This window comes from Polypterus senegalus, chromosome 5 (assembly GCF_016835505.1).
Source record: "Polypterus senegalus isolate Bchr_013 chromosome 5, ASM1683550v1, whole genome shotgun sequence".
NCBI lineage: Eukaryota > Metazoa > Chordata > Cladistia > Polypteriformes > Polypteridae > Polypterus > Polypterus senegalus.
Window position 1 is genome coordinate 67,214,636 of NC_053158.1, and position 23,557 is coordinate 67,238,192.

The 23,557-nt window shown below is 40.1% G+C and overlaps 1 protein-coding gene across 1 annotated transcript in view; it reads right to left on the bottom strand.

Annotated features, from left to right (window-relative positions):
* Positions 1 to 227: 227 nt before the first annotated feature.
* Positions 228 to 23,557, bottom strand: part of impa2 (inositol monophosphatase 2) — a 31,516-nt gene continuing 8,186 nt past the window's right edge. Inside the window, exons 2-8 of the mRNA XM_039754750.1 lie at positions 21,210 to 21,343; positions 20,975 to 21,079; positions 17,976 to 18,021; positions 17,574 to 17,682; positions 10,859 to 10,967; positions 881 to 1,032; positions 228 to 644 (exon numbers count right to left, since the gene is read on the bottom strand). Coding sequence (XP_039610684.1) covers positions 517 to 644; positions 881 to 1,032; positions 10,859 to 10,967; positions 17,574 to 17,682; positions 17,976 to 18,021; positions 20,975 to 21,079; positions 21,210 to 21,343 — 783 coding nt within the window. The 3' untranslated portion in view covers positions 228 to 516. The remainder of the gene's footprint in view (positions 645 to 880; positions 1,033 to 10,858; positions 10,968 to 17,573; positions 17,683 to 17,975; positions 18,022 to 20,974; positions 21,080 to 21,209; positions 21,344 to 23,557) is intronic.

The following is a 23,557-nucleotide window of genomic DNA, read 5'->3' on the forward strand; positions in this document are numbered from 1 at the left end:
GCAGGAGAATGACGTACATCCATTAAATTAATGAAGATTATGTAAAACTACGTGAAAACACTTACCTGTTTAAGCCAGGACCCTTATTACAGACACGTGTCATATGTTTCTCATACTGAAAAATTCAACTTCATTTTTTTTTTTTGTAGGCTAAAACGGTGACTTTTATTCAAGAGTAAAAAATATTGTGACTGTATTTAAGGAAAAAAATGGCAAAAGGAAAAATATATGAAAATTAAGATGTACAATTTCAAGCAACATTTAAAAAGTTGGTCACTTAATACTTTTTGTTTCTTTAATGTAATGGGCATTTCTAGAAAATATGTAGAATAGGTAAAAAAAAACAAAAAAAAAACATAAACATCAGTGGCATATGATTGTTTAGGAAGGTCTGTACCAAATAATATCTTAGACTTCTCCACTAGAAATACAATAAATATTATTACAGGTCAGTGCTGAATATATTTCTAATAATTTATATATAGGAATCCATTTTGTGTTCTTGGTCTCCATTTTCTAAAGGTTGTTTGCATTATAATCGTCTCGTTCATAGGTTATTGTCTCGAGCATTTGTGCAATGTGATTGGCTATCTCCTGAGTTCCCGCTGCCACTACCCTGCGAGACATCAGGTCCAGCGGCCCACCTACAAAAACAGGAAACACAAGGAAATTTGAGTTCTCTCTGCATTCACCTCCAAAAACAGCAAACCTCTGAAATGCACTGCCCTACTGGTAAATGTTATCAAATAATTTTCCAGTTTGTTGATATATGTCTATCTACTATAATAAAATGACTCCATGAAGCCATGCAATGCGAGAAAAGATGTTACATATGCTTTAATCACGAGACAGGATGGTGTTTGATTCCGATTCTCCCCACCTGATGTATCGATCACATTTCCACCAGCTTCCCTGATGATGACCGCTGCTGCTGCGATGTCCCAGCAGTGGAGTCCAAACTGGTAATACGCTTCTGCAGCCCCTGCTGCTATCTGGCAAAGAGCTAAGGTTGCACTGCCGATCACTCGAATGCTGAGGACAGATTGAAATTTGTAGTTAAAGCAGGGCTAGTGATATATGAACTTAACTCTGACGAGTCACTGCCATCTCCCTACTTCAGTATTGGAAGTGCTTTCTAGTGTACAAATATTAATCAATTTCAAATCACTCACATTCAACAGAAGAATATAACATACTTGACAAATGCGAGGTGACCATTCAGCCCATCAAGCTCATTTCTTGAGTTAATAGCTAAGCTCTCCCAGTATCTAGTCCAAATACTTCTTAAAGGTTTCTACTTCGCCTACGTCACTTGGTAGTTTGCTCCAGAGTCCCACAACTCTTTATGTAAAGAAGTGTTTAATCTAGCAAATAGACCGAAACTCTGTCCAGAGCTATCTCAAAACTCACTCCTGTGCACACTCTCACTTTGACAATTCAGAGTTCTCAATGAAGTTAACCGGCACACGTTTAGGGATACAGGAGGAAAGCCCACCCAGATATGGAGGGAGCTTGCAGAGTCCACACAGATGGTAGATGGGCCAACCTTGGATGGTGGATGTATGAGGCAGCAGGGTGAAGCAGGATGTCGCGAGCTAAACAAAAATCAAGAAGCCATGCATGCCAGATGTCTATGTGATGAAATAAAAAACAAAGAGTCCAGCAAAGGTGGAGGAGCACCTGTGACTAACAAAGTGAACCACTAATGGGAAAGAAATGCCATCACCAATTTCAACTTCTCGTTTTAGTTTTTAATTAATTATCATAATTATTTTCCAACATGGACCTAAAATAATATCTTAAAAAAAAAAAACTTAAAATAATCACTGTTAATAAACGTGCATCTTTGTAGATCATAAATAACGCTAAGATAAGGATCATTTTCCTCCCAAATTAAACTCGGCATTCTTTTGCTGGTTTACTTTGATATTTATCGGATTTTTGTTTATCTAGTATGGTATGATAATGTAATGAGACACAAAAACTAAGAACGGAGAACTGGTACTAGTACAACGAGATTAACAAAAGAAATATTTAAAGAGCCAAAGATCTAAACTGGAAGGAACACAACAGTTCAAAAATCACAAGTCAAAAAATGAAAGCAAAAATTCTAGCTACCTAAAATCGCTTTTTTTCTTTTCATTTCTAAATTAAATTACTAAACAAGAGAGGTTTCCATCTATGGCCATCTTAAATACCTACCACATGATGATGTCAGGCAACACAATTCAGGCGATAAAAGCCAACAACGTCACGGCACACGGCATGGCCATGGTTGGAAAATCACACGTAAGCATGTCACTATTTGAGGGTGTAGTAGAAACATGCGATCATTCACTGTCCCAAAATGGCAACAGAGTAGTGTCACCATCATGACGATAAAAAAAATAAAGTACTGTATCAGACAAAATAAAGAGTAATACATGAAATGAAATTTCTGAACAGGTCAAAAAAGTAATATTCATAACAGATATATGACAATACTTTGCCTAGAATGAAGTTTAAATGTGCCAGAACCTTCTGCAACAAGTTCTTTCCAGTCTGGTGCTTTTGTTTGTTTGACCCTCGTTTTTGATTGTCCATTTATGTCAAACACACTTTGCATATAGCCATCAGGATTTAATCGACATTGGATTACAGTATAAATTAAACACTATAAACCACTGGAAGATATAGCGAGAACACCAGGGACGCCATTCAGAGGGAGAAGATACAGAAGTGGGGACGACGATCGGGTCCAAAACAACCTGACAAACCTCTGTTACCTAGCATGCTTCTCACCAACGTCAGATTGATTACTTATAAAATGGATGAGTTGGACCTACAGATTGCTGCAAATGGTTTCGTGATGATCATTAAGGAGACTTGGCTTCACCCGCAAATCCGTGATGCTTCAATACAACTGGCGGACCGCACATTCCACCGACAGGACAAGAACAAAAACTCAGGTAAGAACAGATGGGGTGGTTTATTCATTTATATGCACAACGACTGGTGTATTAACAGTTACAAGCAGATATTGTTCTCCTGACACAGAAGTTCTGTCAGTCATTTGCAAACCATCCTTTTTACCAAGGGAGGTAACTGTGGTTATTGTGACTGCTGTTTATATTCCACTGGATGCAAACATTAGTACGGCTCTTAACATCCTTTATACTAAAGTAAACAAACAGCAGCAGGCTTCTCCCGATGGAGCACATATCGTTGCTGGGGACTTTAATCAAAAGAGTGTACTTCCTCATTTCACTCAGTATGTGGAGTGCTCCACCAGAGGGGAAGATACGCTTGATTGTGTGTATTCAAATATAAAACACACTTCTACAACCACACCCCTCCTGCACTTAGGTCAGTCAGATCATCTTGTATTGCTCCTCATTCCATCATACATATCCCTCAGGAGAAGGACAAAACCAGTTACAAAGACCGCTGCCTCTCAGCTTCATGACTGTTTAGCACAGAGTGACTGGGATGTGTTCGAACAACAAGACTTAGGGGAATATACAGAAACTGTTCTGTTCTACATCAAGGGCTGTGCTGATAATGTCACTGTCACAAAGAGGATCAGTGAGTTTCCAAATCAGAAACCCTGGATGACAAAAGAAGTACAGATACTACTCAAAAAACACAACACCACCTTCAGGTCAAGTGACAGCCAGAGCTGACCTGAGGAGAGTTATCAAAGAGGCCCATAAGAGGAAAATACATGGCGAGTGTGGGCAAGGAATTCAACTCATTACAAACTACAAGGGCAGCAACCACAAGTCTGTCAGCTCAAATACCTCGCTGACAGAGGAACTGAACCATTTCTTTGCCGGGTTGGAGGTGATAAGGTCCAGCGTGACCACACTGATAACACCAGCCCACAGCACCCACCCACATGCTCACTCTGCAAGAACGAGGTGAAACGACTGCTCAGGACGGGGAACCCAAAGAATGCCAATGACCCTGATGGAGTATCTGGGAAGATACTCAAAGCATGTGCTGCCACACTTGCCAGGGTCTTCACGTAGATTTTTAATCTTTCTCTTACATCAGCCAATATTCCACCTTGTCTAAAATCATCAATCGTCATCAAAATAGCCAAAGACAGCTTAACAATAGAATTACCAGAGCCTACGAAAAAACTTGTAAATCCATCCCACGATTTACCTTTATTTATTTACTTACTTCCTAAAGCCTAAAGTCACAAGTAGTGTGCAGAGGGCATGCTCAAAAATGTGTGTAATGCCACGAAAATTGCCTGCTGACACTTTAGTATGCAAGCAATGGTATGTGCATTCTTGCTCCGATGTAGAAGGGAGCTGAGTTTACCTCTGTTACAGCACGTCTATGTGAAAACAGCAGTGTCAGATGCGGGCGTGGGGTGTGTTTGGGCTCGTGAACGCGGCTAAGATAATAAAACTGACTAAAAAAAAAAACCAAAGCTAACCTTTACAAATATCATAAATTACACCGACTGTTACAGACTGAAATCAAATGTAGGCTTTTATTCTAAAATAGTAAGACTAAGAGCAGTTTACTTCTCAAAACGGAGTGGTGCAGGATCGAACTCGCAACCTTTTGATTCCCAGTCGGCAGCTGATTCTATTGCGCCACGGAGACAGTCATAACAAACAGGTGTCAATGTCGCATGTTAAGGCGTCTTTTAGTTTCTGCAGTTATATTTTTGAATTGTTGTGTTAGATTTCTTCTTTTCTTCATCTTTTGTGAAAGTATTTCTTGGATACTTCAGGCTTCATACATTATATAGTTTATGCCTACATTTTGTCATCTACTAGTAGAATATAAAAAACTTTTCTGTTTTAACAATGTGTTGACACAGATTACTGTAGGAACGGAACAGGCATGAAATGCGTGTGTTCCAAACAACGATCTATTATTTCCACTCTAAAACTCCACTTCACTCCCAGAAAATCAATCAAGGCATGAGCTGGGAGAAGTGTGTGCACGTTCTAAGATGGTGGGGAGATGGAATAGCCAGCTGCTTGCAGCCTGATTTTTATCAGCACATTTAGATGACAAAAGACGCTGGTGGAGAGCTGTGAACGATTTTAAGAAGCGATTTAAGGTGGGACAGATTTACAAATTTTTTCGTAGGCTCTGGTAATTCTAGTGTTAAGTGATTATAGACCGGTTGACCTCACGCTGGTAGTAATGAAGTGCTTCGACAAATTGGTCTTACAGCACATTACATCCTGCTTTGCACCCACTTACTGATCAAACAGGTCCACTGAAGATGCCATTGCTACCACTCTACATACTGCGCTGAGCCATGTAGATCAAAGAGGGAGCTATGTAAAGGCTGCTCTTCATAGGCTACAGTTCAGCATTTAATACAACAATACCTGATATATTGGTAAGCAAGCTGACAGATTTGGGCATCGCCTCCTGCTCCTGGATAAAGGCCATTCTCACAAACCGTCCATAAAGGGTTAAACTCTGCAATCATCTCTCGTTTTCACTTTTGCTCAGCACAGGATCTCCAACAAGGCTGTGTGTTGAGCCCACTACTTTACGCTCTGTACACATAAGACTGCACCCCTACCCATCCCAGAAATACTATCATTAATTTTGCAGATGACAGTAGTGTAACAGAGCTCATATTAGAAGGAGATGACTCGGCCTACGGAGATGAGGATTTCGAGATACTAACTGATCACCACAAAAACCAAGGAACTCATTCTGGACTTCAGAAAGCACAGCACAGAACTGGTTCCTCTCTACATCAATGGAGACCATCTGGATAGTGTGCACACTTTCAAACTCCTGGGAACCCACATCTCTGAGAACATTTTCTGGTCTGAAAACACCACAACAGGGACTGTATTTTTCAAGAGTGCTAAGGAAAAACAACTTGGAGCAAAAACTATTACAGGCTTTTTATTGTTCAACCATCGAGAGCATCTTGGGATACTGTGTCACAGTGGGGTGCGCAGGATACACGACAAGAAGGCTCTCCAGAGAGTCATAAACATAGCATAAAGAATCACAGGCTGCAGTCTGCCCTCCCTGGAAGACATTGCCCACTTCTGCTGTCTAACCAGAGCCACAAATATCATTAAGGATCCTTCACATCTTGGTCACCACCTGTTTGAACTGTTGCCCTCTAGTTGGTGTTATAGATCTTTGATAATATGGACCAACAGATTCAGAAACAATCTCCTTCCAATGGCCATAAATGCAATGAACAAAAATAAGCAAATCAAAGCGGGTTAAACAATTTTTGGTCAGTGCTGGGAAATACATGCTGCTGCTGCCCTCGTGCAGCTACTCCCCCGTTAATGGCATTATTTATTATTTTATTGTATGTGGTGGCTCTGAGGCTAGGGATCTGCGCTGACAATCGTAAGGTTGCCGGTTCAAATCCCCTAAACGCCAGAAGTGACTCTACTGTGTCAGACCCTTGACATGTCCTTAACCTGTAATTGCTTCATCCTGGTATGACAATCTGCGTCCATCCCTGCAAGCAGGTCCTGCAGCTACCGAGAAGACTTGGGGGCACTCCAGCCACCATAAAAACCACCACACTGTTCCAGAGTGGTGCCGAGGTGTCACCTGTTGCACTCGAGTCCCAAGCGTGTGGTGGGTATCAGCGCATGTTCTCGACCTCTTTATTACTACTGGTTATATTTTTTTTATCTCATTTCTTTTTAAATATATATTTTACATACAATATACTGTTATCTATAAACTGGGCTAAATGTGCAATATTCTTTAGTGCAATAACACTTTTTTTTAATTTTATTATTTTTCTGTTGTTCTTCTTCTGTTCTCCTCCATTCAGACTAGTGTGGTGCTGAGGTGTCATTTATTGCACGGCTGTGCTCGGGTCCTAATCTGGGATCCTGAGGTGGTGCGGCAATGCGTTGTATCAGTGCATGCACTCATCCTCTCCTCTCCTCTTTCTTGTGTGTATTATGTGTTGTAGTTTTTTGGTTTTTTTGACAAAAGCAGTGTTACCTTTTTATGTACCTAGCTGGAGTGGCACTTGTAATTTCATTGTAATTTTTTTTTTACAGTGACAATAAAGGCTTTCTGTTCTAAAGATGAGAATTCAAGCAGGAGTCGTAACCAGGTAGACCAATAAAAAATAAAATAAACAAAGAACAGGGCAAGTAGTCAGAGACACGGTCAAAGGACAGAGTGGTAACCAAAAAGAGGGTGCTGGTAACCAGAACAGAACAAAACAAAAACATAAAAGACAAAATTTACATTTAATGGGCATAGTGAGAAGTCAAGCAAAACGACACCTTTCATTGGCTAACTAAAAAGATGACAATATGCAAGCTTTTGAGTCAACTCAGATGATTACATCTTGCCTGAAGAAGGGGCCTGAGTTGCCTTGAAAGCTTGCATATTGTGATCTTTATAGTTAGCCAGTAAAAGGTGTCATTTTGCTTGACTTCTCACTACATTCATAATGGCTAACACGGTACAACACTCTAGTACAACATTTAATGGGCAGAAAACAAATTGTTTGCGAATTCAAATCTTGGACAACCAGGATGAGTATAACACTGTCACAGTAATAACGTCACGTGTCACACACTCCCAGTTATTAAGCCTTGGCATAGCAACCATCAACAAAGCTGTTCTAGAATGGCTTAATCTATGAGGAAAACGAAATAGGGCTGGGGAAAACATGAATTATATTTAACACAGGTAAAAACACATTGGAATGAAAAACAAATATTGCCAATTGATTTCTTAAAAACCTTCAAAAAAGACAATTTTTAAAGGCTAAGGAACAGTTGGAAAAAATTACAAATTTAATTCAGCATATTAGTGGTCAGGAGACAAACAGTTTCATACAAAAACACAAAATGGAATTAAAAGTCGAGTGGTATGGAGCTAAAGTCCTAATGCTATCCAGAATCTGTCTAACACTAAACAAAATTCGATTTGGTACATTTCTGTTTTAGGTCAAACCTTGTACAGTACACCCCCAAAATTTGTGGGGGTTACATTCCTAGAGCACCCGCAAATTGTGAAAAAACACGAATTTTGGATGTGGTTAAAAAAATGGCTATTTTTATAGTTTAAACCCTAAATATGTCCCCAAAACACTTTAATTTAATTTCAAACTCAGCTTAATACATTAACTAAAAAAAAAGAATGTAAAGGTAAACCCGTAAACTGCACAATACTGTACTGCTATGATCCTGCAGTGCTAGAATGTAAAATACCGATGTTACCGCTATTTGTACTGTAATTCATGCAAGTGCGTTTTCATTGCCAGAAGCCTTAGAAGGTGCAGGGCCTTTCAGCAGCATCTTGGGGCTTTAACTCTTAAACTGCCACATACTTCGGGGTTAATACATCCCTGAAAACCAAATACTTTTTTGCTACACTTTATGTAAACGTCACAATTCACAAAGAAAAAGTGGAATTTTAATGGAACACTTTTTCTTCATGCAAAAAGCATCACAATTACTGCAACAGTAATCATTTTACACACTGCTAATGAACTGTAAAAACTAACTAAAAAAAAACTACTGAAACAATATGTACACAGTGCAACTGATGCCGTGGATGAAACTCAGTAAATCACTGAGCCAACTGCGCTTGAACTGGCGGCACGCTGGCGACACAGCAGCCGCAAGTAAGGGAGCAATGTGAAGGTAGTCTACCGGCGTTTTTTTAAGAGGGGTTTTTGAGGAGCGTCCATGTCTTCTAGGGGTGCGTTCAGCCCCCCTGCTCACAAGGGGCTGGCAGTGGTCATTAGCTGGCTGCTCAATGAATGTACGCCACTGACTGATCAGCTCCTGCGTGCTTGCAAATGGCACTGGGAAACGACTATAGGCGGGTGTGGCAGTTTAAGGGTTAAGAGGAACAAAACGGAAAACACAAGAACGCTCAGCTGGAGATGCATCACAGTCAATCAGCAGCAAGGAGAAATGAATAACGCTGTAGCGGTATGGTGCCGCTAAGACTCACGCCGTCGAGAAGACAACAATTTATTTATTTTTTTGGTGGAGATTCCAGGGACGCACCCAGCCTTGGCTCAACCTGTGCGCACTCACAAACAGACACAAAAACAACGCAAACTGGTAATCAAACAGCAAATAAAGAATGTAATGAAAACAACGATACCACCCCTGTTCCCTTTACAGCGATTACACATTAAATACAACAAAGCACAAACAAAACACACAGTAAATCATAAAAAACGGCAGCGGATAAAATGTAATGATGAAAATAGATTGTCCAGAGATCCGCACGTTGAATGGGAATGTACAGATAGTCCTACCGGTAGTTCCTGAAATGGTGAAGACGGGTGGATGGGTTCAGGAGCGCTACTTTCTTTGCAGGATGGCCATGAATCCACTTACAGTCCTCATGTACACAGGCAGACGGCAGACAATCCAGACGCACGAAACGATCCAGGACAAAACGAATAAGTATAGGTGACCCAACTGAAGGCAGACAGACAGACAGGAACTTCAAACACAAATTACAAAAACGCTTTTTTTTTTTTGCTTTTGGTCACCGGTCCCCTTTTTAAAAGCCGCGCCGACATCCTTTGACTCCAACAACCCCAATCAGAGCCACTGCAGGGACTGCTGGGCGTTGCAGTTTCAAATTCTATTGGCTACATTTGCCATCCCAAGCCGCGTTTTCCTCTACAGTTGCTTCCTGATCTCTCTACAGTACAGTATTGCCATGAAAAAAGCCATCAAAATTGCAGAGGATATTTGCGGTTTCCACTAACAATTATTAGATAAGTTCTAAAGAAAAATGTGCGAATGACTGGGGCCACAAACTCTGAACCGCGACTTTGCAGGGGTCTACTGTATACCACTTTTAAAATGACACCTGATGATGTTGTCGCATAATGATGCATTTGACAAGACTAGCTCATTAAAGTCTGGACGCCTTTCTAAGTACACCACCATCTTTTAAAGCTGCGACTTGATAACATCACACTCTGCAAAACATTAGTGACCTTAGTAAGCAGTAATGAAAGAAAAAAATACTCAAAATAGTGGTGCCCGTAAACAAAATGGCACTGTGATGATGGCACCAAAACAACATAAGAAGAATTAAACCAGAAAAATAATAATTAATTTTGTATTAATAAAAGAGGTCAAATGAAACGGTCATGAGCCTAACAGATTCCTAAACCTGGGATCCTGGATTAATGCAGGGAGTTCAGTGACCACCATGCTGCTCCAATTTAAATATATTTATGCTGAATTCACCTTTTTAATGCACTTTCTAATGACATTTGTTGTATCCATCTATTACACAACATGCTTAACACAATTCAGGACTACGAGGGGCTGAGGCCTATCTTGGCAGAACTGTGCGAAGCCAGGAGCAAAATCATAATAGGACAGCTCAGGGTCAGCAGTCACACAAACAGGGAGGTCTCTAGAGACATGACACAAAAACTAGACCACCTGGAGAAAAATGAACACGGAGACAGTGAGTGGCTCCTGGATTCGTGGGGTGGCAGTGCTAACCACTGTGCCACCATGCCACACTGAATCTGAGGTTGTAGTAGAGATGTTAGCTGAAATAAACAGGATGGTGGTGTGGATGAAGGCTTATGCTGACTGATGTGGAGAGCAAAAAGATGCTTAGTATTAAAAAAAAACAACAGACAATTCACATTAGTTAGTCTGACAAGATTTAACATATTTACAAATGGTGAAAAATGTAACTGTTCGATATTTCTAAAAAGGGCTGTCTTTGGAATATGCTACACACACACACACACACACAATTTTACTTACCGTTAAAATACAGTGCCACATAAGCTGTGTACTTCAACGCATTTCGACAGAAATATACATTAACTAGTAACTGCAAAATACATTAAGTTGCCAATAATAATTTAATAATTTGATCTTACCCATGAACATGTGCTTTAAGAAACCTTTCCATGTTTCCAAGAAAAATCTTCAGGGTTTCTGGGTCTCGCTTTGCACCAATTTCAGTTAAAATCAAAGCCTTGGACAAATCTAGTATAATTTAAAAACAGGCAAAATGTATATGAGTAAATATTCCCACAGGCAATAATTCAGTATTTTTAAAGTGAAATATCAACCAGGTCATGAATTATTTAGTCAAATTCCGTGCCCAACAATAAACCAGTCAGTGGAATTCTGCACTTAGCCAGGCTTCAAAAAATATAATAAAGAAAGAAGAATCCAAGATTATGGTGTGAATTATGGAAGAGCCTGTTTGAACGCTATACTGAATATTGGGATCAGCTTCACGTAGATGATGGCTGGGGAGTGACGTCTTCATTTGGAGGGCTGGAAATTGTGTGTCTGTGGAAGCAATGAAAGGCACTAGTAATAGCCGTTGTGTTTCCACAGATCATGATGCTTAGATTAAAAAAAACAATCCTTCCACAATTCAGACAAGCAACCTCAATAATTACAGTTTGTTCAGACCTCATTGCACATGGATATGACCCAGTGCTGGTATTAGCGGGCTTCATGCTAAGATTGTGACCAGTATCTACTGAGATTAATTGAAAGAGCGTTTTTATTATTTCTTTTTCTTTTAGCATTTTATTAAAATCAAATAATATTCCATACAAGCAAGTCAAGTTTAACAAAACTAGGATTGAAACAAATCAACCCCCACCCATGAACATTTAGTAGTCTTATGTGATGTGGTATCTGGCTGGCATGGCTTCATCGCGGGCACTGGCTGCATCAAGATTAGTAGAGAAGGGATTGGTCCTGTGGAAAACAAGGAGGTAAAGCAAAGTGGCAGGGACTGAGTACCTGTGCCTGCTAGCAAGACAGGGGCCACTAGGGGGTGACGCTTCACAACTGAAACGTTCATAGGCATTAGAGCGAAAGTGGTGACCTAGAAGAACCAAAAGAAATTCTGGTAGGAAATCAGCGAGCAGGAAATCCAGCATATGCTAGGACTTCTGAACAGATACGAATCCATGGTGAGCTGGCAGAAGGCATCAAGGTGGCTACACGTTTTCTAGAAGGTATTTAGATTCCACGTTGCCCATCTAAAGGTGAAGATGGGATCGACAGCCAGAAGACAAGGGCAATTCTGTCCATGCATTAGAGGGCAACACACAGTCACTGGGCAGAGCCCTGTTTCTTTTCTTTAAGAAAGGCCGGTAGCACGTTCGGCTGCCCTGGGACACCCCATGCACTAACATGGCGTCCTTTAGCCAAAAATAGGTCGTCCTGATGCGAGAAGTACTTTCAGGGCCTCACCCGAAAACTACCATAGAAAGAAGTATAAAGTTGCCTTGTGGTAGGAACAAAATGATGTGATGGCTCCCTGAAAGCAAGGACAGCAGGCCAGAAAAGTCTTAAACGAGGGATGGAGAAATGGAAGAGAACGCTTGGTGGAAGAGCAAACCCACCTCTCATCCAGAGAGCAGCTCAGTGACAGCAAAGCCCAGTGGGTTTTCTTTTGCTCCGCTTTTCCTTTGCACTTTGTGCTACCCTGTTTTTATTACACCCTTGTGTGTTTAAAATCAAAACAAAAAGTGATACAATTCTGTAACACATTGCAATCGATGACTTTTAGTGACAAATAGCTGAATTTTCATATACATCCATCCATCCATCATCCAGCCCGCTATATCCTAACTTCAGGGTCACAGGGGGTCTGCTGGAGCCAATCCCAATCAACACAGGGCGCAAGGCAGGAAACAAACCGCAGGCAGGGTGCCAGCCCACCGCAGGGCACACACCCACGCACCAGGGACAATTTAGGATCGCCAATGCACCCAACCTGCATGTGTTCGGACTGTGGGAGGAAACCCACGCAGACACAGGGAGAACATGCAAACTCCACGCAGGAAGCGAACCCGAGGTCTCCTAACTGCGAGGCAGCAGCAATACCACTGTGCCACCGTGCCGCCCTTTTCATGTACAATTTTACTAAATTGTCACTATAACATTTTTGTATTTTACAGTTTTGAAATGTAAAAAGTTTTTACTGGGGGGAAAGGCAAATTGCTGACTTATCATCGCTCTTTAGTGTCTAGCTTGGACTCTGACAGATTAATGACATACTCATTTATTATTCCCTTTACAATTCTAATTTCTAGTGTTTAACTGCTCCCTATTAGTGACTTTTATTTCTATAAGAACAAACAGAAATAAGCTTGCTGTCCAGGAACTGGCCACTTTAAATGGAAGTCTAAGTAAGTGTTGACTTTTTTGGTGTTCAGTAGTTTAATATGGCAGAAAAAGTTATGATAACATTAGGCTTTTGATTAGGCAAATATAACGCTTGTTGTCTTATATTATTTATACGCGTCCTGCTATAGAGCCTGGCTCAATGCTGACTCTGAGGCCTTTCCAGTGTTTTGTTAGCATTTCAGCTGCAGTTCTACAATGGCACTGTAATGATGAAAGCAGCACCACAGCTTAGCTTAGCGCCATGAATGTGTCTTTTGTGTCAATGCGCTAACATTAGGGTGACAAATAGCACTGAAATTCATTCACACACACTTCAGCTCTGCAGCTTGCCTGGCAGAAGACAGTGCACATTTAATTGTCACATAGGTGCCTAATCGGCAGCTAAATGTGCTGAGTCATTTGTGACCGTCACCATGAGACAAAAAAGTCAAATCAGACGGCCAAGTGGCCCCTACAGCAGTTTCAAAAAATAAATTTAACCTTCACACAGGATTTTTGAATTAGGCATATTGTATATGTGAAATTAGTGCACAGCTTCAATGGTCTGTATTGGAATAAAAGAAAAAATAAATATAGTAAATGGAGCAACACAACTTTGATTATTTTAAAGTAAGTAAGTCAGTTCAAAAAAAGTGCCAGGAAAACCTAATGTAGATGGACATTAAAGAATATGAAATTTCCATCCTTCCATTTTCTGCCCCAGCTTATCCAGCTCCTTAGTGAAACATTAAAACAAACATGAACAAAAATCAAGGTGGTAAAAAAACAAACTTATTTTCCTTGAATGTTCCTAGAACTAACATGTTTTGATAATTGAGTTAGACTGGCAGAACTCTAAATGTTAAAAAAATAAGTTGAAATGACATCTTTTTCTATGTGCACTCCATATCTGAAACTGGAATGGGAGTTCAGGCAGAGCGGTGAGCAAACACTCATTAGGACTCAACAAGGCCTGCCGAATTAAAAAGTGCAGTCTCAGTTACGAGACATAACTCTGGACCCCCTGGAGGAAGTAGCCGAGGAGAGAATGAAAACCAAACTGACAGCCGTTATGAACAATGTTGCACATCCTCTCTCTGACACATAATAAAATTAATAATTATGACTCTTTAGATTTATTTGCCATTTTTCTCACTACTCAAAGTGCTTTTACAAACTCCACAAAGGGAGGACCCGGGATGCAAACCGATGTTCTCCTTACTGTGAGGCACTGAGTACGTAAAGTCAATGAATTCTTCAGCATACGTTTGTCAAGAAATGCGACTGGAGCTCCTTAATACCAATGGCAGTACACCTGACTAATGCCTCACCGGGACTGTTATTTTTCACTGTTACCCAAGTCAGATGTTTTCCTTCAGTTTAATAATTCTTGTGTGTAATTGTTTGGCATAATATTTATTTCCCTGAGGACAAATAAACTTTGTTTAAACAAACAATCAATCTGTCTAAGTCTGATAATTAGAGAAGAAAAACTTTATACATGTGGCCTTACTCTGAACTGGCTGGTTATGGGCAGTGATCGCTCCAAGGTGAATTCTCAGAACTGGAAGGACTTATCAATCAAAATGTAAATACATGGAGAGCCCATGTAAACCTCATGCAGGCCCTGGTGCCGTGAAGCAGAAATGACAGCTCTGCACTACCTAGAAAAGCCAGCATAGAAGGAACTCCATGAGTGGTGGTGGGAAGAAGGTGCGTGCAGACACAGCATTTGTACAGCACTTCAGACACGTCAACCTGATGCATGGTGGCCACCGAAGAGCCGGGGGAATGAGTGGCAGAAGAGCTGAGTCTGACCCCAGCTGAGTGGAGTGAGGTGTAGTGCATGAGCAGGCCAAAGGATGTAACAGCTGGGAACAGCCATTGAAGAAGCCGGAAAGTCCTTTTCAGCGGCATCTCACCAGCAGTCGGTGTAAAGTGGCTAATTCCATTTCTCCATCTCTTGCATCCCACTGGGTGTTTAGAATATTCTCTCTCACTGAAGCACACGTATATATTATCAACCCAGCTTCCATATAGTGAAAGAAAATAAATGGTCATTAAGTGTGATTTTGTTATTGCCAAGTTGTCTACAGAACAGACACAGCAATTCACATGTGGGCATCAACATTTAAAATTTAGTAACAGAAAAAATAGACAGGGAATCTTTAAAATGTACAAAAAAACACTTCACTTTTATGTGGCAAATTAATATATACTATGGTCCTGAAGAAATAACTGACTTGACAAATAACATACTTCTTTAAAGCCAACAAATGTTTATGTCTGGCAGTGATGTCTGAAATGTAACAACACCACAAAACGTAGGAGAGCAATCAGCCGATTCAACACATCTGGCTAGGAAAGATCTAACTTGTCCATATACCTTATAAAGCTCTTTTTCTCATAACAATAACAAAAGACATGCAAAGCTTCATGTCAAATACAGACGTGACAGCTAAAAAAAATTCCTTAAGCAAATTAATAGCTGTAGTCCAAGACAACAACTTGGAAGTACAAACACAACATCCCCAGACCAAAATGTGCAAATAATACAGAAACCATACCAACCCTGTTCCAAACTCCGAGTTTAATACACCCCCCTTAACTGCTCTCAGTGACACCACCATTAAGCCTCTCTCTCAAATACTCTGTTTGATTTTGGGCAGTGCCACCTATTGCCATCTCCACTAGTTCTAACAGAATCCTTACAAAGTGTAACTAAAGCATTGCACCAAGCTTGGGGCCCATATATATATATATATAGCCCATATATATATATATATACTGTATATATATACTAGCAAAATACCAGCGCTTCGCAGCGGACAAGTAGTGTGTTAAAGAAGTAATGAAAAAGAAAAGGAAACATTTTGAAAATAATGTAACATGATTGTCGAAGTAATTGTTTTGTGACTGTTATGTTTTGTGTTTGTCAACCATTGTAAAGATAACAGGTTTCATTCATCTATTCCTTTCTTACTGCATCAATAAACAGCTTGTTTTCCTCTTTATCTGAGACGTAACACACTGCATGCACGGGTTTTTTTTTACACTGTCTTCCTTTAGCTGGACATTGACTTTTTCCACCGTGTGCTTTGTTTCCGCAGTACGAATATGCTTGTATGCGTCACTCGCTTCATATTTTTTTGCTGCCTTCTCAATTGTGTAATGCGTTTTTTGTTCAGCACTCTTTGGAGCTGTTGCTTTATGTCTGCGTACTGCGTTCACAGTCAGTTCACGTGAGCCGCTTGGTGTACATGCCATCGAAGGTTCTCAGCTATGCTTGTGCTATGTCGTGCGATGTCTACGCCTTTATTTAATGTTACCTAAGACCCGGCACTTAAAAGTTTCTCTCACAGTTTCGCTGAGTTTGTGCCAAACACCACGCTGACCATCTCATCTTCGTCTGCATAAGCACAGCCCTTCACCCGTGAATATTTAGCGGTATAGTGTTTCTATTGGATTGCCAGTAACGGACGGCCTTATATGGGCAGGCTCTGAATTACGTGGGGGCGTGATGATGAGGGACGTAACTCCGCCTCACATTGTGACCGAGCTGCGGCTATGGCCGGTATATATGTACAGAAGTAGGTTCCAGTTATGACCATTACACGTAGAATTTCGAAATGAAACCTGCCTAACTTTTGTAAGTAAGCCTAAAGGAATGAGCCTGCCAAATTTCAGCCTTCAAAAGTTGGAGAATTAGTGATCAGTCAGTCAGTCAGTCAGTCAGTCAGTGAGGGCTTTGCCTTTTATTAGTATAGATATATAAACGTGTATCCCTTTTACTTTTCCTCCCGCCGCCAATATACAAGCGAGGCCAGCACATCAACAAAATGAAACCTCCAAAGAAAGAGTCACTTGCTTAGTGGCTAATGCACAAGCAACGCAAGCAGGTCGGCAAAACAAAACCTCCTAGGAAAGAGATGCCCAGAGTAGTTCCTTTCAATTACCTGACATTTCTACATTTTATTTTTTTTTCTGACGATTTCAATGGCTTCTTGGACCTTGGGCTTTTTACAGCACGGGCTTACACAGCTAGCTATATATATATATATATATATATAAAACCACCAGGCACACCCGCACCCCAAGAGATCTTATCTTTTATGAAGTCTCTATGGTAAAAAAGAACATAATAAGCTGGTAAGCCAAATTTTTTGATGAAGAAAAAAATTATCCCAAATGTTATAACAACTCAAAAGGTATTATTATTAAAGTTTTAAAGTATTTGTTTCAACTACATGACTTAAAAGGCTGCTCCAAATCCCCTGGGACGTTTGGGTACAGAAATGCTCCCTGATGTGCATCTTAAGCAGACGATTTAAACTTTTAGGACAGCAAAGCATTACAAGAGTCTGAAAAGAAACAACTGTGCAGTTACAACGGTAAGACTTCTTACTTCTAAACAATAATCCCCACCCGAGTTGCCCTTCGATATCTAAAACAAACCTGTTTCCTTTGACACTTGAAGCTTTAGACCATTGCAGAATGCACCATGGCCTTTTCTCGCAGTGTACAGGTTCTCTTCAAGGCAATGGTAGATGACACCAAATTCAAGCTATAAGAAAAATGTAATAAAATGAGTGAAATGTGTGTATACGCACCTAGCAAACAGAAAAAAAACTAAACTAAGGCTCAAAATTTTCAAAGTGAAACAAAAAATCTACATTAAAAAACAAGAATACTTTAAGCCTTTTTTATTAGACTGTAACACTAGTTCACAAACATAGGAAAAAAAAATAATATCCCAAAGTGGATTATATCCAATGGTTTCACACAGGCGAGGAGCAAATCTGAACCCTGAACTTCAGATGGCCATCAAATTAGAAACTTACGGAATGTATCTTATACCTCTTTGTTCACAGCAAAACCAATGCTCACTGCAACCATTGGAAAACTGAAAAAGACATTAAACATATCAGACATAGTATACAACATTGCTTTTGCCATTTAACTAAAAACAATAACAAAATTAAGAGAAAGGTTTTTATACCATTTATTTCTGTATATTGTGAAAATAACCAACTGTAAAGTAATTATATAAACTTTTTGTAGTTGAAATGTGTACTGTGCTACCAATAAGAAAAGTATTATAGGAGATATTGGGTGGGCCTTTTTCTTTCATACCAAACTTGGTAAGTACGAGGGACTGAAGACCACTAAAAGAGGTTTCAGCTTTCTGCCTACCTCAGGGCCTTCTGTCATCCCTTTGACAGGTTCATGAAAATTAAATGGAGGCGGGAGATGACCTAACAGTTCCCAAAGAAGTCAAAGGATCACCCTTTGTGGGTGATGCCAACACCAGGCAAAACAAAATGGGGAAAATTGGTAATAAAGGAAGTTTTGTCAATCTTCATGCAAAAGAGAAGGAGCTGAGGAACTGTGCCTAAGAGATGGTCTCAAGGCATCAGAGCAAGAAAAAAGAAAATGGTGCTGGGGGACTTAAAGAGAAGGGAGTGGAAGGGAGCTTTGATTCAATTGATTGAATTATACTAGATATGCCATTGCCTGGTTTGAAACATTTAACACAGAGCCTCATGTCTTGATGCAGTCACTGAATTTACTGTAAGTATACAGTAGATATACAGAACATATGCTGTATGTATATAAAAATATATATGCTGTAATGGATGGCACGCATGCAATGGCGTCCCAGTAGGGGTGGAATGAAGATCTTTACCAGGCCAGGAGGCCAGCTCAATGGAAGGACTGGGGAGGGAAAAACAATATATGAATTCTATCTCCCCCAATATGCCAGATGGCTGCATCTCTGGGCTTTGGGTCCTATTTGGTTACCAACAGGGCCTGCTGGGAACTTGGGTGCCAGAGTACAGCTTTGTTGGGTTCAATAATTGCCGCTAGGGGGTCCCGCAAGTAGGAATAATCTTACTATATCACATTTCCATCTGACCAGGAAATGTTTCTGCTGGACCATGTCCTAGCATTGGAAACACTCCTGGGTCTGTAATAAAAGGAGTCGCACTGCTTCACCCAGGCAAGCAGGAGTCAGGTGGAAGAAGGTCAAAGCTCGCCTGGGAGGAGTGGCGGAAGACAGAAAAAAAGAGGACAAAGAATGTTTATTGTGTTCATGCAACTATCAAGAAGAAGCCTTTGTAAATATATTTGTTGTTATAAACCTTTCATTTGAACCCAGGACTTCTGTCTGCGTACTTGTATCTGTGGTTTGAGGTGCTACAATGCCCCCTACAGGTCTCTCTCTCTCTCTCATATATATATATATATATATATATATATATATATATATATATATATATATATATATATATATATATATATATATATATATATATATATATACACAGTGGAAAGTATTTAGACCCCCTTCAATTTTTCACTCTTTGTTATATTGCAGCCATTTGCTAAAATCATTTAAATTAATTATTAATTTTTTCCCTCTTTAATGTACACACAGCACCCCATATTGACAGACAAAAAAAGAATTTTTGAAATTGTTGCAGATTAATTAAAAAAGAAAAACTGAAATATCACATGGTCCTAAGTATTCAGACCCTTTGCTCAGTATTTAGTAGAAGCACCCTTTTGAGCTAATACAGCCACGAGTCTTCTTGGGAAAGATGCAACACGTTTTTCACACCTGGATTTGGGGATCCTCTGCCATTCCTCCTTGCAGATCCTCTCCAGTTCTGTCAGGTTGAATGGTAAACGTTGGTGGACAGCCATTTTAGGTCTCTCCAGAGATGCTCAATTGGGTTTAAGTCAGGGCTCTGGCTGAGCCATTCAAGAACAGTCACAGAGTTGTTGTGAAGCCACTCCTTCATTATTTTAGCTGTGTGCTTAGGGTCATTGTCTTGTTGGAAGGTAAACCTTCGGCCCAGTCTGAGGTCCTTAGCACTCTGGAGAAAGGAGAAGATTTTTGTCCAGGATATTCCTGTACTTGGCCGCATTCATCTTTCCCTCGATTGCAACCAGTCATCCTGTCCCTGCAGCTGAAAAACACCCCCACAGCATGATGTTACCACCACTATGCTTCACTGTGGGGACTGTATTGGACAAGTGATGAGCAGTGCCTGGTTGTCTCCACACATACCGCTTAGAATTAAGGCCAAAAAGTTCTATCTTGGTCTCATCAGACCAGAGAATCTTATTTCTCACCATCTCAGAGTCCTTCAGGTGTCTTTTAGAAAACTCCAAGATAGAACTTTTTGGCCTTAATTCTAAGCGGTATGTGTGGAGACAACCAGGCACTGCTCATCACTTGTCCAATACAGTCCCCACAGTGAAGCATGGCGGTGGCAGCATCAACAACTCTGTGACTGTTCTTGAATGGCTCAGCCAGAGCCCTGACTTAAACCCAATTGAGCATCTCTGGAGAGACCCAAAAATGGCTGTCCACCAACGTTTACCATCCATCCTGACAGAACTGGAGAGGATCTGCAAGGAGGAATGGCAGAGGATCCCCAAATCCAGGTGTGAAAAACTTGCTGCATCTTTCCCAAGAAGACTCATGGCTGTATTAGCTCAAAGGGTGCTTCTACTAAATACTGAGCAAAGAGTCTGAATACTTAGGACCATGTGATATTTCAGTTTTTCTTTTTTAATAAATCTGCAACAATTTCAAAAATTATTTTTTTTGTCTGTCAATATGGGGTGCTGTGTGTACATTAATGAGGAAAAAAATTAATTTAAATGATTTTAGCAAATGGCTGCAATATAACAAAGAGTGAAAAATTGAAGGGGGTCTGAATACTTTCTGTACCCACTGTATACGTATATATATATATATATATATATATATATATATATATATATATATATATATATACACACACACACATAAACATAACCTATATATATCATTTTTTTCTTACCTGTGAACAAAATTGCAAGTCCCATCAATAGGATCTATTATCCAGGTCGGATTATCTGTTAAATAGCACTTTTCACCAGCTGCAGAAGATTCTTCACCTATAAAACTGGAACAATTTTATATAAATTCAAATTAGCTAAAAGGTGGATGAAAATTAAAAAGAGAATTTAAACAAACAGCAAATATTTGCAATCCTACAAAGAAGAAACTTTGAAGGTATGGTATCAAAGCAGTACCTGTGAGAAGGATATTTTGCCCTTAGAGAAGAGATGATCAGATTTTCAACCAGGTGATCCGTTTCTGTCACCAGGTCGACAGCTGAGCTTTTTGTCGTTACACGTTTGTCATGTTTAACAGCTTCTCTGATGACCTAAGCAAGGCAAACATGAAATATTGTTATTCACCATCTGTGCTTATTTGGTTTAGCCAAGTAGAAGTGGTCACTAAGGCCTAATTTATGATACATATTCTGTATCTATCCACAATTACTTTTAAACCAACGTTGTAAATGCACAGTAAATACTGAGACCCCTAACACTCACCATTTCAGCTCCGAGTTCTACTGGAAAGGCAGGAAAATAGCATGAGGGATAAAAGGGCCAGCAGTATATACAGCATATTACAGAAACCCACATATGTGAATTGACAGCTCCTCTAAATGCAAGCAAGATTAGAAGGGGACCACCAGAGGGTTGGAAGTGTTGTCACTGCAAAGGTGCCCTGATATGGGACTGAGGCCATGTGGCACTAACACAAAGCCAACTGTCTGGTGACAGCAAAGGACCTCTATATGGGACAAGTGGAATCCCCACACTTCTGTTACGAGAATAGGTGGTCCAAAAATATTTAATAGCTCATGTTTGTTTAGTTGAGGGTCAGGGTGCAATGGTGCTATGGACTATAAGACTGCCAGAGGGGGCATCTTCTAGAATGCCAGACTAGATTTCAGTTGTCACTGTTTTCCACAGTCACTTAGGGTCTGGGCATATGCTGGGATGAAGTTGTGGTTGAGAAGGTGAAAGAGTACAAAAGAGACTAGGAGGTGAAGATAGAGATGCTTCGTTGCTGTCATCTGGTCTCTTCCATCTATCTCGGTGATGGTCAAATGTGGGAGCAGGCTGCCCGAATATGTTTTTTAAAACTTAAATGATTATTCCTGCGGTCCTGCCTTGTGCCCTGTATTGGCTGGGATTGGCTCCAGCAGACCCCCGTGACCCTGTAGTTAGTATATACTGGGTTGGATAATGGATGGATGGATGGATGATTATTCATTGTCTTCAGAGTGGAAAGACAGGGGCTCTGGAGGCCAATCTATCAGTCAAAGAATCATGACTGACTAAAGTATCTAATAACAAATATAACAAAGTGCTTGCCTTAAAATGTTTAACAAATGGATGTAAAAACAAGCTGAAAACTAGAACAAAAAAAACAGAACCTGGAAATTCTTAATTTTTTATTCTTTCTTTTACAAATCAATAAGAGTTTTCTTTTTATGTATCATGAGTCTCTTGACTGTGACATACAAAGGTAACGGGTTCTGGTACATGTTGACCAGGTGGGAACTGATTTCTGAAAGCATGCTGTTTTCTGGCATTAGAAAATGCTAGCACGATACTTGACTTTGTGGTTTCCGGCATTCATATTGACTTGCTACTGAAACAAGAAGCATAGACGGTAAACCACAAATGCATAGGAGTTCATCTTACAAAATCAGCACACTAAAATAATTGCTTTTAGGTTCAGGCTCATAACTTGTAGAACACATTAGCAGCATTGCCTTCTAAGTGCGGGACTCACCTCTAATACTAAAAAATGTGTCACAATAAATAAAGGCAGAGAAATTCTCATCACCATAAAACCAGCACTGAAATTTGCCTAATGCATGTTCCTCGATAATGAGGGCATTGTGTTTCTATTTTTACTTGTCCAGTCATTACGCTATCATATTGCATTGTGCCACTTAGTTATATAGCAGAGTTCAAAAGCTGTATATTTTAAATTCCAGTATATACCACAGTGCTTTCATCATTCCACATCCTGCCATTTCTTCATTTTTGAACATTCCCATTCTGAACCATTAAAAAAAATGCCCCCTTGATTTTGTGTAATTTCTGCTTTAATTAGCAACTGGTACCTTTTATTCTTACAAATCCAAAAGTGGGTGGCATGACCATGCAGGGCTAAGCATTGCTACGTAAAGAACCACCAAGCCTGACTGTGGATTTTCTCACCCTGTATTCCTAAGACATGCTATATGTCTTATGTTAATAGTTCATTTCAAATTGACAATATATGAGCGTGTGTGAGTGGGCCCTGTGATAGACTGGCACCCTGTCCAAACCTGGGTCCTGCTTTGTGCCCGATTGGCTCTGGCTTGCCCCAGCTGTGAACTGAGTGGCACAAGTTTGAGAATTCAAAAGTATCTGCCTGAGAGCAGATGAAACATAGTATTGAAAGTTGAGGAAATCATTGATTTTCTGTATGCTTAATGAACAAAAAACTAACTGATGTGACTGAACAAAGAATCCATCAGTCTTTTATGGAAACTACATGATCCAGTTCAGAGCCATAGAAGTGCTGTAGC